The sequence below is a fragment of the Phaseolus vulgaris genome, chromosome 11 (genome assembly GCF_051622355.1).
Source record: "Phaseolus vulgaris cultivar YP4 chromosome 11, ASM5162235v1, whole genome shotgun sequence".
NCBI classification, from domain to species: Eukaryota; Viridiplantae; Streptophyta; class Magnoliopsida; order Fabales; family Fabaceae; genus Phaseolus; species Phaseolus vulgaris.
In genome coordinates, this window is record NC_143508.1 from 40,542,870 (window position 1) to 40,560,789 (window position 17,920).

The 17,920-nt window shown below is 34.3% G+C and overlaps 1 protein-coding gene across 1 annotated transcript; it reads right to left on the bottom strand.

Annotated features, from left to right (window-relative positions):
- Positions 1 to 16,069: 16,069 nt before the first annotated feature.
- LOC137829489 (uncharacterized) lies at positions 16,070 to 17,920 on the bottom strand. Its single transcript, XM_090297682.1, has 2 exons — positions 17,381 to 17,920; positions 16,070 to 16,224 (listed from the first exon to the last, which is right to left on the bottom strand). The coding sequence occupies exons 1-2, from the start codon at positions 17,701 to 17,703 to the stop codon at positions 16,164 to 16,166; spliced, it is 384 nt and encodes a 127-aa protein (XP_090153808.1). The 5' UTR covers positions 17,704 to 17,920; the 3' UTR covers positions 16,070 to 16,163.

Sequence of the window (17,920 nt, forward strand, 5' to 3'; positions counted from 1 at the left end):
CATTTACGTAAATATGAAAAAAAAATGCACCATTTTGGTCAAAAATCTGAAATATAGGTTTAAACAAATAAACAAATTGGAAAAACATAGGAAGGGGGATTGTGCCAATATAAGCTTTTAAGTCCATAGATCATAACTTATTCTTTAAAATCTTAGCAGTATCAAATGTAACATCCATCTTTTCTAACATTTCAGATATCCCTCGCTCTCTAGCATCCAAATTTTCTAATTGACGAGCAATTTGGTAGTGACAAACTATGGAGATAGTTGGATTTTTCAAAGTAGCCCTTAAAATTTTATAAGATAATTGGAAGAGGGTAAGAAAACCCCTTAAATTAATTAAAGACATCCACAACTGACGATTACAACTCTGAAACTCAGAAAAAGAAAAAAAAATGCATTTGGCAAGGGGACAAATCCGAAATGAGTGCAAAGGATACTAAACACCCTAACGAAGGCCCAACTGTTGAGATTGTAGTTGGGCTAAATAACATTCATCACGTATAAAATCTTCTTCTTAAAGAAATTTAATGGAAATTGTAACCCTAACATAATGAAATTAGTATCATGTACAAAACAAAACAAACCATGGTTATTGACAATTTCATCCTTACATACAGATTCATCTACCTTGCACGACTAGATTCAATTTCAATTTTCTTCAGTTTTACTAAGAGCCTGCAACTCTCTTAGATCCTTGAGTTTTTTACCGGTGGTATACATGGAGGTCTCTTGCAAAATATCCCTCATTGCCCATGGAATGATAGTGTGTGCCTCATTGTCGAATTGAATTATTGGAAATTTGATGGAATTGGCAAAATATTGATGGAAGGAATGGAACAAGGATGGCTCCAATGGAGCTATGGATTCCTTGAAGGTGCATGAAGAGTAGGGACAATGATTGGTTGGGCCATATCACTTGGTGAGGTGAAGGAGAAGACCAAAGGTGTCTTACCGAGAGAGTTTTAGAGAAAAGAGTGCAAGAGCTAGCAACTTGGCAACATAACACTCATAAAATTGATCCAATTAATTCATGAGCCAAACAACTCAATTTATAGGAGAGAGGACTGAACATTTTGGAGCCAAAATTTGAAAATTCAAAATAAAACTCTCCAATGAAAAGGTGTCTTGTGGACTTATGCTTTCCATGTTTAGCTCACACCTTCCATGATAACTCCTCTCCACTCCTAGGCTGCCATGTGGACGTCCATGTGCTCCATGCCAAGATAATTTTCATCCTCTAATATACCCCTTACGTTTTAGGGTTATATTGGGCTCAAAGAAGCTCAATTATTACCCTAACTAGACCTATTTTACTATTGATACAAATACAAGCCCAAAAACTTATGCTACTTGGCCCAAATATTTGGTCCAATTATTTTATGCTATTAGGCCTAATACATGGCCCATAAAATCCTTAAAAAATTTATACAACTTATTAAGCTAAATCTTAGCCCAAAAATAATATTGACTAGTCAACTAAAACTCAGTCTTCTTGTGTTCTTCTGACCAAAGCTCTAGTTTATGTTTTGATGATTTGGAGGTCTTCTTGGATATGTTTGTACATTACTTTATCCAAGAGTTGCCCTCTCTTTATTGGGCCTAAAAAATAAACAAAAGCCCAATTAAATCCATAATTGGGTGCAAATGTGGCATAAATCCATAAATAAACTTTAGGTTTTCATCCTCCTTATTATGTAGTTGTGTGTGGCTGGGAGCTCTACCATTAGGTACAATGTGCCATAGTCCATGGAGTAAAGTGTTTTTTTTTATATTTATTTCCCACAAAACCCAACCCATAGGAGTTTTCAAAAGAATGAATCATAGAGAAACAACAAGAATAAGATAAGGACGTACCTATTAACGCGTAGGGATTAAGGGGAAGGCATTGCAGAGAAGGACAACGAAGGACACTAGGAAACTGGGAAGGTTCTCAAAGTCATTCAAACGGTTTATCTTCAAATGACTATGAGTTTAGAGAGGTTGAAAATAGTAGTGTGAAATCGCTTATTGAATGAAACGTGTTAAAAAATAATTATAATTGTTGGTGTTAGATATCATTAGATATTATGACATATTATGATATATTATGAGATATTATAGATATTGTTAGATATTTCTATTTATGTAATGGGCTTAGCCCATATGTTTCTTTTCTTATATAAACATAACCCTATGTGCTCAATATACATAAGAGATTTATATTATTATTCTTTTCTTTTATTTTAATATGGTATCTAGAGCGTAGGGTTAGGATTCAATTTTTTTTAGTGAACCCGCTGTTCACATGTATTTTGCAGTCGCCGTCCCACCACCTCCTTGACGTGGGAACCGCCACCAAAGCCACCACTAGAGTTTCTCTAAAGCCAACGCTGGAGTCTCGTCGGAGCCGTCGTTGTTGTTTTCGCCAATTGGCTGGTGACTGGATCTGTCTTAGTCTTCTATGGCTTCTTTTGCTCACACTATGGTTGATCCGTCTATTTATATTAATTATGTCAATGTTCATCTCTCCATTGACAAATTGGATGGAACCAATTATGACACTTGGACCTCAAATATTAAATTATGGCTTAAGATTCAAGGTTATGTTGATCATCTTACTCGTCCTAGTGTTGCTGAAAACGAGGTTTCCCATTGGTAGAAAATTGATGCTCAATTATACATTGTTATCAAATCTACCATTCATTCATCTTTAAAACAAGTTTTCCGGACCTACGAGACATATTCAGACGTTTGGGAATAGGAAAAAATATTATAAACCAATGATACTCAATGTCTCTGATCAAATTTTGGGATCTCCTATTGTGCCCAATTTTACATCCACTTGTTCTACCCTTCTGTGTGTGTCATGTAAACACACCACTGATATAATGCCTTGTGTTGATGATTCTTCTACTTTAGTCTATCAACATAATGATCATACTCGCCCTCATAAGTCGGGCAAAGGGCATAACAAGTGTGACCATTATGGCAAACTTGGTCATAAAATTGACAGATATTATGCCTTACATGGTCGTCCTCCTAGATTTGTTGCCGTTGCCCAAACTGCTCATGTGTAACCTTCTAATGTGGATAATACTTCATTTGATACCTCAGACCAACCTGTTATTTTCAATGAATTTCTTAAATAGTATGAGGATCGCCAGAACTCTGATTCCACTGCTTTTGTTGCACATTGAGGTGTATCTTTTGTTGGCCTCACTCACTTTACTTCCCTTGGCCCTTAGGTTCTAGATTCTTGTAACACAATCACATTACTAATAATAAATTTTTTATCTCTTCCCTATTTACTATGAGTTATTTACCTTCGGTTACCATGACCAGTGGATCTAGGGTACCATCACATGGTGTTGGTACTATTAATCTTTTTCCTTCTTTATTTATTGATAATGTTCTTTATGTCCCTGTGTCTCCATTTAAGTTATTATCCATTAGTCGTCTCACTCGTTCCCTTAATCGTGTTATTTCTTTTACCCAAGATTTTGTTTCTTTACAGGACCGGAGTTCAGAATGGAGAATTGGCATCAAATGTGAGTCACATAAACTTTATCAACTACAGATGTTTGCACATGTTGGACGATTATAGATTCTCTCATTCATGCTCAGTTGGGTCATCCTAGTCTTGCCAAGATGCAGCAGCATGTTCCAAGTTTGTCTAATGTATCAAGTTTATCGTGTGAGTCGTATCAGTTAGAAAAACACATTCGTAGTTCTTTTCCTAGTAGTGTCTCACAACACACTTCATCTCATTTTACCTTAGTTCACTTTAATATTTTGGAGCCAAGTCGTATTAAGTCTAATTTAGGATTTCAGTATTTTGTTACTTTTATTGATGATTATTCAAGATGTACTTAGGTGTTTATATTAGAATAAAAATAAAATAAACCCTAAAACTTGTAAACCTCTTGGCCTCATTGACTCGAGGCTGGGGGGCTATGTGTCGTCCTGGGCCTATCCAGAATTTCGGAAGACCCAGGACTATGTGGGTAAATGGAAAAAATCCATACAGGGTATGAATATTGGATAATCTCAAATTTTGAACGTCCACTATGTCAGATAATGATCGAAGGTAATGTCACGTGATGAGATTAGGGCGATAAAGAAACCATCAAACAAAATATAACAACCACCCTAAAACCTCGCCTAGAAAGAGGGATTACATGAAGAGATTCATTTGATCTCAGCTATATTCATGGACTAATAACCCTCTTAAATCGTCATTCTAGTAAAAAAAACCTATAATTGACCCCTAGAAGATAATCAATATGTTTTGTTGTTATGGGAACTTTTTAGCAAACATTTCGTTAGGAATGAAACCAACCTCATTACTATTTATGCATTGTGATTGCCAATCGGCATTAGCTATAACTAAAAATAAAACTTATAATGGAAAGAACAGACATATACAGTTGGGACATAATTTAGTGAAGCAACTGCTAAAGAGTGGACTGATTTCTATTGACCATGTCAACTCAGAACATAATTTGGAATATCCTCTAACAAAACCCCTAGGAAGAAAATTGATTTTAGAAACATCGAGGGGAATGGGACTTAAGCCACTTGCAATCAAAAGTGATGGAAACCCAACCTTTTTTATTGAAGATCCCATGAATAAGGTTCATATGTGATGAGAGTCAAGTAAAGGAGGTTTTTATTAATGAAGGAAGAGGCAATTCACCATCACACTTGAAGTTCTTCCTTCTAGTCTTCTCAAAATTAAAAGAAGACATTAAATAAAGAGAGGCCCAAGCCCAAAGCCCAAGCCCAAGCCCAAGTCCATCCTATGAAGGGCAAGGCCAAGTTTTAAATAATAAAGAATATTGTTTGAAGGTGCTTAGAGGGAAACATTAGAAACCTCTATTGTTAAAGCATCTTTTAGTCTTTAGTTAGGAGTCTTAGGGGGGGTGTTAGTAGATAGGTGTAGGAGTAGAAAAGGAGGTGCCAAAGTGAAGGAAGAGGTCACACCTTCCTCATGCTTTGTTTTAGGCGCCAATTCTAGAAGCTTTTTAGGAAGGAGTTTTTGAATTTGTGTAGCTTACATTTCAGCACCTTAGGTTATAAATAGAGGTGCTCTCTTTGTAAATTGGAGATTTGAATTTATCTAAAGAAACTATACTCAAAATTGGAGTGAGCATTGGAGAGCTTTTGAGCCTTTTTCTCTAGTCTTATCTTGAAGGATCATGGTTTCCTCAAGTGGCGGCTTGCACACTCATCTAGGAGCATCCATACTTCTAGTGGCGTGATCATCCAACCATTCTTCCATCTTCATGAGCATTCTCTTCTCCTTCCTTTCTTATCTTGTTAATTTCCTTGTCTTAGCTTGTTTCCTATTTGTTTTGGTTCGGCAATTTCAGCTTGTTTTGTGTAGCTATGGTTCATTTGTGTTCTTGGCTGTTTTTCATCTTTTCTTCTTCAATTCCAGCAATTTGATTCGGTTCCTTACTGTTTTGTGTTGTTAATTAGTGTTTTTGCCTTTCATCCATCTCTTTTGGTTCAATTTGACAATATGTGGAACATCCAAATGAGTTTGGGATTTGGTACTAGTTTTTGGTGAGTTCTTGTCTTAGAACAATGATCCAACTCTAAGAAAAGTGCCTCAATAATGTCCAGCTCAAGGTGATTCCTAAGAATGTCAAGAATCATTCTCCATATGGCTAGTGGAATCACATCAATATGGGTAAAAACAAGTCACTTGTTAGTTCTGCTAGCACCAATATTGATTTAAAATCAATTTTTGTCTATTCCTATGGTGTGTGTGAAAGTGTTAGATTTGCAGCATACACTTGATGAAATCACCTATATGAGTGTCAAGTGGGGCTGCTTGCATGAGATCTTGGCGAGATCTCTATAACACTCATGAATATAACGCGCATGGCCTAGTAATCGCAACACAACAATAACAGCGATACCAACTACACTATGTGTTAAGTTCATCAATCTAAGACTGGTTCATATAGCTTGTCATACCAACTCTGATGCATTACATCTTAGATGAACACAAAAATATTTTTTCTTTCTTTATCTCTATGATTTTATCTCTTGCAATATGTGGGGGATTGTTGTAGAACCGTGTATATTGCAAAACAAAAAACAAAGTGTGTACAAAAACGAAAAAGAGAGTGTGTGTAGAAAACCCTAGTGATTTTCGATGTCGTTGGAAGAGATTGTGGAGGTGCGAATACTGGATCTATTCCAAGTTTGACGCGCATTGTTGTCGTTCACACCCAAGATCATGGTTGCATGTCTAGGGAAGGTTCATGCCCTTCACTTTCACTGTGTTCCTTCTTCTCCGCAATCTTCCCCACTCTTCCGGCAGTTGCTCTGTTTCCGGCGACCATGACCACTCAACTAGGGTTTGAAGATGCAGCGGTTTTGGGTTTCTCCATCTATAAATACCGCATCCCTTTGCTTCAGAAAACACATCTCTCACGCACGCTTCTTCTCTTCTTCATCTTCATCTCATCGTGCATTGTTCATCTTCTTCTCTTCCTCTCCTTCTCTCTTCACCCATTTTATTTTCTTTTACTTTATAATAATTTTTCTGGGTTTTATTGGGTTCTTACTCTTTTAAGAGTAACTTGCTAGTTCTGATCCTTAGAAATTTCTGTAAAGTTTTTGTTATATCCTAGGGAACTTGCGCAATACACCGCGAATAAATCCTTACGGACGGTGATCACTCACGTCTTGGGAAATCAATTTTGTTTGTATTTTAAAGTCTCATTTACTACAACTTTGACACTGAAAACAGTGGTCGAGAGACAAATTTCGTTCACTGCTTTGTATCATTTTGTGATCAGGGCAGATATCGATGGGGAGGCCAAAGCTGTTTAGACTTCCAGCATCACAATATACAACAAGAAAGCAGTCATATTTGCAGCTGGTTGTTGCACTGGTTCTTGGATGCAAGACTTTGAAATTAGGAAATGGGTTTGCAAATTCCGGTAAAACCCAGAAAGGTGTGTTATATACTGGTTGAATCCTTGATCACACACTCTGATACACTTTAGTTTGTAAATTGAATTGAGTTGTCACAGTTTTTGGAATTTTCTTTCCTAACAAATAACAATTTATGTTAACTTTCTTGCTTGAAACTAAAGGAATTTGATGTATTGTTTTTTGCATTACTGTCTAATATTTCCTTTCATTTGAAGAAGCGTATGCCTATTGCTTACTTTAGCTTCGGTTTAGAGCCTCTATTTTTGGGTTTGTTGCTTCTCTTTTTAGTCTTGTCTTTGGGTATGCTTTCTTTATTTGAATTTGTAAAAGTTCTTTCATATTAACTTCTTTAAAAACAATATTTTTACCTATGTATATAAGTTAGTTTTAATTTACAGAGAAACTTATTTTACTTATTTTTTTTCTTATTTTTGTTTCCTAGAAACACTATTCAAGAAGTTTACTAAAACAGACCCTTTATAAATCTTAAAATAAATTTTGTCCAGTCCTAGTGTGAAATTTGCCATTAGCAGCAGCCAGTATATTTTGAGCTTGTTTTGGTTATTGCAATACCAGTTTTTATGGCTTCTTGTTTCTGTGATGTTTTGTGATATTTTGCATGTGAAAACTTTATTTGGGTAAGAATGGTTGGTGGGTCCAGTGGAAAGAGGTAATTTTGTTTAACTAATGATATATAAAAACTTGCTTACACTTAGATATCAAATCAATCAATGATTCTTCACCAATAGTTTCAAGCTTTATGATTTGTTTGGATTTGAGAGTTGAAAGTTGAGAGTGGAGAAAAGTGGAAGTGTGAAGATATAAGAAAAAAATGTGAAAAAAGTTGAAAATGTTTGGATTGGGATATGTTAGAGTCGTGTGAGAAAGGTTTATTGAAAAAACGTGAGTAATGTGATGGTTATAAGAGTATTTTAAATTATTTTTAATAGTGTAAATTGTAAAATTACAAATTTACCCTTATATATAAAAAAAATATTAATTAATTTAAAGGACATTTTAGTTAATTAAATAAATTTTATTATATTATTTAATTTTTATGATATTATTTTATATATATATATATATATATATATATATATATTTCAAGTATAAGTTTACCTTGTGTATAAAAAAAAGTAAGAAACAAATAACTATTAATTTTATGCATAATTTAGTTAATTAAAATAATTGAAAGTTTCAATTATAAAGAAAAAAATAATATAAAATTCAAATAAATAATTAAATATAATATATTATTTAAATATAATATTTTGATTTTGAATTTCATTAATTGAAATTAATTTTGTTAGTAAAATTAATTTAGTTATATTATGTTATATATATATATATATATATATATTATATAAAATTATTATTAATCACGATTTTCATTACTATTATTAATAAAATTAATATATTTTAAAAAGTAAATGTGTATTTAAAACATGTGATGAACATTAAGTAGTCTTAAAAATATATAAAGTTATTACATTTGATTTAGAGAGAGATAAAAACATATTAATTTGTTTGTAATTTTGAAATAATGTAAAACTTAAAAACATAATAAGGTTAATTAGAAAAAGAAAACACATCCCCACTAATAACATTTTAATTCTTTTTGTGAAGACTTTCAAACGTGTTTCCAGAAGACATATCTTATTCCGTTGTCTGAGAATGATTGCATCTCTCTCGTCGACAACGTCTTCAATACATCATTTGAAAAAATTACAACCTAGAACAATGTCACTTGTAATCTGTTTTGAAGAAAAGAATGAATTTAACAATGAATAAGTTTAATAGCCGTGAGTTTGCATCAAACCTAATTGAATTAAATTTACCTTGTACTTGGGACAACTCCAAAATCGTTTTTCTACATTTTTTTTTAGTTGTTTCACACGTGCAACCTTAACACGCACATGAGTCCCATCTATGACTCCTAAACAATCCTAATGTAAACCAAATTTCATAGCTTTAATTAAACACAAAATAAATAAAACATTATATATAATTTAAAATAATGTTATCATAAACAAACTTTAAAGTAGGGGTCAAATCAACTGTTGTTAAGGATGTGTGGTTCTACAACTGTTCCATTTGGTTGAATTAAGAATTCTCCCTCCAACCTTAAAATTGCACTCAAAACATTATGAAAGTAACAAGAAATTGCGACACCCTTTTCATCGAGAACCATGATTACGGATAAGTGTCAATACAACATACCGAATACGGTTATCGTTTTGGTGTAAAACTACACCAATACAGTGACCCTAAAACCTAATTTTAATTAATTTTAATAAAAATTTTATTGTAAATAACTCTATCATTTCATTTCTGTAATATAACTATCTTCTAGTCTACTTTCATAGTGATGACTTTCCCTTCCGGCGAGGGTAGTTTTACTTTCATATGATAGAATGAGGGGATCACTTCCAACCTGTTCAAGATGGACGCCCTAGAAGCAGGTTATACAAAGAAGGTGCATTAACTATCATGTACCTTACTACAATGGTCATGGCTGCATGCTCATCTGAAAAGGTTGTTTTGAGGTTGACGTAACCTTGGACCTACAATTGGCCCAATGGGACTTGCAATCCCAGAAACATCTCCCAGTACATCACATCGGCCAAGCTCCCATGACCAACAAGGACTCTGTGCATAGTTCGGCCCATGGTGATGACCGATATGACAATAGGGTCTTCCTCGTGAGGAAACACGTCCTCAGAATTTGAGGTTGCAAAACATAGAGAGGGGACCATGCTAGACTCAGACTTCCTAGCTTCCAGGGTCATTATAGCTCAGCTGTAACATTTTCGACTAGATGTAGAGGTTCCTCTTCCGAAGAATCCCCCAAAAATAGTATTGAAATCTACTAGGATCGGTTATCTCATGGTCTTTTTCTTTCGTCGCGTCTCCCTTCTTTTTTTTTCCGTCTCTTCATTAATGTACCTGGTCAGATGCCCTTCACTTACCAACTTCGTTAATTGGTAGGCCAAGGTGAGGCATTGCTCGGTGTCATGACCTCGGGCGTGGTGGAACTCACACCAATCGTCTATTTGTCCACCCAACACTTGGTTTGTCTTCTTAGGAAAACGCAAACTCTTCACCACACTTTCTTTGGTGATGAACGATTTGTACGAAACCCAAAACCTTGGCTTGAGCACCTTTCCTTCTGTTCCTTCTTTGGTATTGCCTTTTTTTGCTACATAAAGGACGTATCTCTGGTCAGAGCACCAATTCGTGGATGAATCGGTGTTCCTTGGATGATGGTCTCGCTTGCTCTTCTTATACCTCCCCTACTTAGGCTGTGAGTTGCTTTTTTTACTATTATGGCCTCCTCTGCTTCTATGTGGGCGACTGTATGCTCCCTGACCTCAGCCATAGATTCAACTCGATTTTGAATAAGGGGATCACTAAAAGGGCTTTCCCACATGCCTTTTACGAAAGAAACGACAACCATCTCCTCGTTTGGTGTTAGGAGTTGAACTAAAAATGCGTAGTAACGATTTAGATAGTCTTTCAAGGACTCGCCCTCCCTTTGTCTGATCGGGGGGGGTGTTCGACTTTGTTGGCTGAGAACCGCTCTTTAAAGATTCGTGAAAACTGTTGGAACGACGTTATATGTCCATCCGAGATGCTGCTAAACTAGTGGAGGGTCGTTCCCGTGAACGTTCCCATGAGCATCTTGCAACGAACAGCATCTGAGCCGCTTGATATGATCATCTGGGCTTTAAACGCCTTTAAGTGATTCTCAGGGTCCTCCACTCCTGAGAAAGGAGTCATCTTCATGGTAAGAAAATGCGAAGGGATGGGCTCGTCCATTATTTGCCTAGAGAAAGGCTGAGAGTCATCCCTTGAGGACGGATCCGAAGAGTGAACTCGAACAGTTTGTCGCTGATGTTGCTGATGTTTGAGCATGGTCCTATGCAGCTTTTCATTAGCCTTTTGTAGCTCTTCCTTTACCCACGTGGTTTCCTCCATCATCTTACGAGATGCTTCTACTTCTCTTAGGAAAGGATCCTGGTGGGCTCGGGCTTCTCTCTGTTGCTCTTGTTCAGCTCGAGCCTCATCCCTCAGCTTCGCCTGCTCAGCTCGAGCCTCTTCTCTAAGTTGATCACGTTTGACACGAGCCTCCTCCCGGAGACGCTCTTGCTCGATTTGTGCTTCTTCTCGAAGGTGATCTTGCTCCCTATGATGATCCTCATTAGCCTGCTGGAGGACTCTCATCATCTCCATAATTTGTTGCAACATGAGGACCTCTTCTCCATCGGGCACCGGAGCTCCTTGCCTCGTGTTTCTCATCTCGTGAACTGGTGTTGGTGAACTTGTGTTGGTAGCTAATGGGATCAATTTTACCTGCCCCACGACGGGTGCCAAATGCTCTAGCTGGTTGACCTGGATCAGATCGTAGCGGTGGTCACTATCTCCCTCTGTCTTTACCGCAGATTCCAATGAAGGGTGTTCCACCTATTGATTACACTCTGATGATCAAGTCAGTGAGAGCACTTATACATTATAATGTAGTGTAAATATTGTAGAGTCTACTTACCTAGTGGTTAGGGTCTCACGACCCTTTTATAGTATTTGTCAAGCATTGATAACTGAGTCTGTTACCCATTATATTTCGGGAGTACATCTGTTGCAGAGTATCGTCTCTGACTAAGTCTCTTCTCTTTCTCCCTTCTCCAACAACAAACTCAAATCAGATAAAGTCTTCCCTTGGTATTTGGGCCATGTTAATTTTACCAAAAGTGAAAAGTGGATGCTCTTTTTAGAATCACTGAGCCTTATCATGTTTTGGCCAATTTCTGGAGCTACAGTATGCTCAACAGGTACCCCCTGACTGATGAGCCAAGAGCCCAAATGTTTAGACTACGTACTTGACATGTCCTGATCAGATCGTTGACCGAACATGCCGAACAGGACAAATGTAAAATTGAATAAAGAGGTACATACATGGTCAATTGTTCCTGAATCTAGAATCCAGAAGCGTCTAGCAATATTGAAAGTATTTAAGACAAAAACATTACCAGTTGGAGACTGTGCTGCACCATTGTGAGTGGAATCAATAGTAAAGGAACCCACTTGCTTCACTTGTACTTGTTGCTGAGTAGTATTGATGTTGCCAATATTTTGTTTGAATATGGTGGACAAAATTTGGTATTGTTAAGTTATATGGTGAATGTCTGCTTGTTCATGTTCTTGATTACAATTTTCGGAAAAAAACTCATCATATAGAACAATATTATGGACTTGATTAGTTCTACTATTGGAAAAACTGAAACCATGAGGAAAACCATGTTTTATGTAACATGTGTCAATGGTATGACCAGTTCTATCACAGTGGGTGCACACTTTTCTCTAGTTATTAGTTCTAAAAATTTTGTTATCTTGATTGGGAAATTCAACTTTTCTACAAAAAGAACAGGTCATAGGGGAATTACGGTTAGCGTTGGATTTGCAACTAAGAAATTACTGACCATTTGATACTCTTGCTAAGCCATAAGAGAAAACATTATGGATATCAGTGGTATAAGTTCCATAAGAAGAACATGGGACCGTATATTATGAACTTGATCATTTAATATGCACAAGAACTGCATAGTCTGATCCTCGGTTTTTCTTTTACTTATAGTGGAGACAACAGAGCAAGAACATTTATGTTGACAAACACAAATAGGATTTGGTCTAAAATTATCTAACTCATCCTAAATAATCCTAAGTTTTGTAAAATAATTGTGATAGACAAATCACCTTGATTTAAAGGAAAAACCTCAATTTGTAAATCAAAGATTCTAGAAAGGTCACCCTCGAAATACCTTGTTTTCAAATCATTCCAAATTTCCATAACCACATCCATTCAAATTATACTTTGTCTATAATAGGAAGGAAAATTGAGTGAACTAAAACCATGATACCACCATGTTATTGCACCTAGTCCAAGCCGAAAAGGTAAAGTCGTTCTTCGATGGGCATGGATGCAAACCCAAAACAAATTCCACTTTGTTTTTCGCACTTAAGGCGGTAGTGATAGCTCTATTCCAAGAGTGGTAATTTGTCGAATCTAGGACTAGTGAGACTAGCGGAGCAGCAGGATTCTCAACAGGGTGAAGATAAAGATAACTATTCGTTAATGGATCCGAAGAAGCCGATCTCACCATTCGTTCTTCCATCATAACTAGGAGAAAAACAAGAATAGGAAAATAAGAACGAGCAAGTAGGAAAAAGATTAAAGAAAGAACACAAGAACAAAGCATCCAGCAGAGCTCTTCAAAATAAAGAGTTTTGATACCATAATATGATAAATGCAATCTTCATAGTTACAAAAAGAACCACGAAATTGTAAATTAAAAAGAAGATAAAGGATTGTGCAAGAAGAATTTGAACAAGAACAAGAACCTTAAAACGAGAGCTTTGCAATTTGAATCAGAGAAAGAAGAAAGAGAGAATATTATTGTTAATAGAGAAATTAATGCAAGAAGAATTTGAACAAGAACAAGAACCTTAAAACGAGAGCTTTGCAATTTGAATCAGAGAAAGAAGAAAGAGAGAATATTATTGTTAATAGAGAAATTAACACCGTGTTTGTAAAAGGTGTTTTACAGAGGTATAAAAAGTAAAACATATTGGACAAAAACATTAGGCCCGTAAGACTAAAAAGAGATGAAAAAGGAAAGGCTTTTTCTTCTTGCACCCCTACATTTTCTTCCTGCACCCCCACAATTTTCTAAATCCCGAAACTGACCTTGTCCTTTTATTTGAAAAAGGGCAACGTAGTTACCGAAAATCGAAATCTGGGAGTATGCTACAGATTCATCAATCCGGAATTAAAACATTTTTTTTCTGGATGAGGGGATGTTCTGGAAGCAAATTTTGCACAAATTATTGATTTTTGGATTGCTGAATCCGGAAGCCTAATTCTGTTACGAATTGGTGGATCCGGAATGTTTTTTTTAATTATGGATTTCTGAATCTGGAATGCATATTTCTGTTATGGATTGGTGGATCTGAAATGCTTTTTTTTTTAATTATGAATTTCTGAACTCAGAATAAATATTTCTGTTACGGATTGGTGGATCTGGAATGCTTTTGTTTTTGAATTATGGATTTCTGAATCTAGAATGCATACTTATGTTCCGGATTGGTGGATACATAATGTTTTTTTCTTAATGAAAATGCATATTTTAAATTACGGATTGGTGGATCCGAAATTTTACTGGAAGTGTCAATCCGAAATTTTTCCAGATTCTATAATCCGGAATGCAAAAAAAATAAATACAATTCAAGTGTATTTTAGGGTTTTTAAAAAAATAATAGGGACAGTTCGATCTTTGCATAACATTGTGAAGGTGCAGGAAGACAAAATGTAAGGGTGCATGAAAACTGCCAAAAGGAAAGAGAGTTTGGGCTCAAACAAAATAAAATGGCAACGGCTTTCTGCACCCAATACTTTTGAACTTGCACCCAACACAATTTCAAAAATTCCAAAAATACCCTTCATTTCTGAAATGAAAATCCAAAATTGAAAATAATATATTCCAAAAAAGTAGATCCGGAAGAGATTATTGTGTTCTGAATATAAAAATCCAAAAAAAAAACTCAAAATCCCATTCCGGATAAAATAATCTAAAATTGAAAATAATACTTTTCAGAAAAATTTATCCAAAAGAGATTATTGTGTTCCAGAAAATGGTCGAGAATGTAATTTTATATTTTATATGTACCTATTTTTAAGTAGATTTTTGTCTTTTCTCCTAAAATTGGTTGGAGTGATATAGTGCAGGAAGCAATTGCCAAATAAAATAGATGTAAGGATGCTATGAATGCAAAGCACAAAAAAATACACAATGATACATTTTCCATTGGAATGATCTTCACTGAATTTTTCACACGAGAATTTTTAGTCTTTCACAAGCATGCAGACTCAACAGTGGAAGAGATGCATATGCTCACACAAAGATGTAGATGCTCACACAGAGATGCAGAGGCTTCGAAGATTTGCATATTCAAATTAAATTAATTCATAAATTTTTTAATTTAAATAATATTTTTAATTTATTATTATTAATTTAAGTTTATATTTAAATAATATTAAAATATTACTTTAAATATCAATTTTTAAATGATATTAACTATTTCAATATTATTCTAAAATTAATAAATTTATTGATATTAATCTAAAAATATTTTATAAATTAACAATTAACAATTAATAATAGAAATTATTTTAAATATTAATAATTTTTAGTTTATAAAATAGTATTTAAATTAGTTAATATAATGATAAAAAAAATTGACATTGTAATTGAAAGTAACAATTTATTTTAAAAAATGTACTTTTCTTTCATGTACGTGTATCTAATACTAATTCACCTTTTTTTTTATTGTATATATAAAATAATTGTCTCTATAATTTATACTCCTTTGCCAAATAATTAGAAATGTCTTCATTATCTATCATTTTATAGAATCATAATTTTTAAGATTCATAGTTCTCATAATCATAAGTTTTAGATATGAAAAAACGTATAAAAAACTTTTGAAGAAATATTCGTTAAAAATTGTATATTGATATATATATATTAATGTACATTAAATACATAAGATATCGTATTGGGTAAAATCCGGAAAAAGAAAAAATCTAGATAAGGAAAATTGACGTTGTAAATAAAAGTAACATAAGAAAAACTGACGTTATAATTATAAGTATGTTAAAAAACGCATTTTTCTTTTATATGTATAAAAGTTAAAAATTTAAATGCTTCTAGTTTTATATTTTTATTTACTTTTATTATCAAGATAATTTTAGAAATATGATTTTTTATTGGTCAAAGTTCTCATTGATTCTGGTGGATTGCATTTTTTTATTTGTTTTTTTAAAACATAATTTTAAATTGGCTTGCATTTGTTTTATATAAATTGGATTTCCTTTTTCTTATATGCTCTATTTTTTAGCTTTAATCTAAAATTTACATTTAAGTTAAAATAAGTTGGGTGAATTACGCCTAACAAAATCATTTTAGGTGAAACAATATTGCATCACACTTATTTAAATTTTGTTATTAAGGAAGAAAAAAAAAGGCCAGAAAAAAAATATTAATTTTTAAAACAATGAAAGAATAAAAAAGCTACACTATTGAAATTTTTACCACGCTTTGTTTTTATTAGCTCGACCCATGTAGTTCGTAAATATATACATATATTTGCAGCTACAAATTCAACCCTAGAGATTAGAACATAAATGGCGTCGGAGAAAAAGTTGGTATCATCGTCGGCATGGAAGCTCCTGACCTGAAAATTACACCAAAAATAATTTCAGTATTTTAGACCATCTTAAACAATTAATTCTTATAAAAGTTGTTTCTAGGTTTACCAGTTTTTTTCTTTTTCCTTTTATTAGAATGAATTTTTCAATTTCATTTTCCTATCTTAAATGTTCCCAATTTAATTTCATGTCACTCATAAACAACTCAACTTTAACTGAAAAAATTCCATTATTAAAATCCCATTAAACAAACTATTATACATTGTTTATATGAAATAATTATTATTAAGGTTGTTTAACTATTAAAAATGGATTTAATCAGTATAACTATATAAGAAAACTGATAAAATGGAAACTTATAAATAACTGTGCTTCTTCGTTTGAGTAAACAATGTATGTCTATTTTTTTCTAAATATTTTTTTTAAAAAGTGGTATTTATCTGTCGTGGAAAGTGAGTGCTTTCTTTTAAAAGAAGATTGCATTAACAAATTGGAATTAGTTAGTTAATCTTAGTTGTAAATTGACATTTATAGTGTACAAAGTCATAAGTTATTAATGGATTTGGCGTGAAATTGAGGATACTATAGTATTAGTTAAACACTCAACTATAAACAATGATATATTCAACGCGTAAAATAAATATAACGCGGAACTAAAATGATATTAAAAAATCATATATTTTAAGTCAACTGCATATATATATAACGCCTAGAAGAAAAAGGGTTAGCACTTACTTCTAGAATTTATTTATTTTTAAACAACCTATGTTTTAGTTATAACATAGCAGCCACTGGCCCACTAATTATATCTCCAAAATAATTCATTTTTCATAAATAGTTGTCAAAAAAATAATTAATGAAAGGTCACATCAGTTATGCCCACACACTTATTATTTATAGCTTTTCAATTTTCCTATTCTACATTGCTATTTCTTTTTATCATTGTTTATTTTGGGCATCGCTATATTTTTGTCTACTAAGTCGTGTGGGAGTCATTTTAGTTTCAAAACTTTGATTTCATACGTTACAAACGGATAATATTTATTCACAATAGTTGATATACTCCATTTAAATATTATTTAATTTAACTGATGTGGTTTCCTAATTTTTATTAATTAATATTAAATTATGTTTTAACGGTAGGGATTGAATTTCGGTTAAATCAAAATCAATTTCACTGACCGGTAACCGTCACTGTAACTGCGGTAGCGAACCTTGGCGGTGCTCCTCTTCTTCGCGTTGCTCCCGGGGGACGCCGCCGTGTCTTTCCGGGGACTCTCTTTCGGCAGTGTCGCGCCGTCCTCCGATATCGGCCCGAGGGACGGCCTCCACTCGGCCGAGCGCGTCCTCTGCTTCTTGCGGCCGGGGCGGCGAACAGAAACGGCCGCTTCCGCCGGCGCCGCCGGAACAAGCGATCTCTCCTCCTCCAGCGGCGGAACGGCTGGCTCCGGCGTGCGCTGCATGGGCGAGCCACAGCATGCAACGAATTCAAAGAGAAACCTCATCTCGTTTCTTTTTTCTTTCTCTTTGTTGATATATTTTCCTTTTGTTGGAAGAAGAAGGAAAAGAAAAAGAAAAAAGAAACCAGTGGAATGGAAGATGTTAGAGAGCGATTCGGTGTTTGCGAGAGAAGAAAAATGGAAGGGATTGACCCATTGTTATATTGAAATGGAAGAGAGAAGAAAAAAATAAAATTGCTCTGCTTCTTGTTTGTGAATGACC

Excerpts from the sequence above, each read along its gene's own strand:
- LOC137829489 (XM_090297682.1), bottom strand. The coding sequence starts at position 17,703 with ATGAGGTTTCTCTTTGAATTCGTTGCATGCTGTGGCTCGCCCATGCAG. Across the intron at positions 16,225-17,380 it reads AGTTACAGTGACGGTTACCG|GTCAGGAGCTTCCATGCCGA; the intron begins GTCAGTGAAATT and ends TGTAATTTTCAG.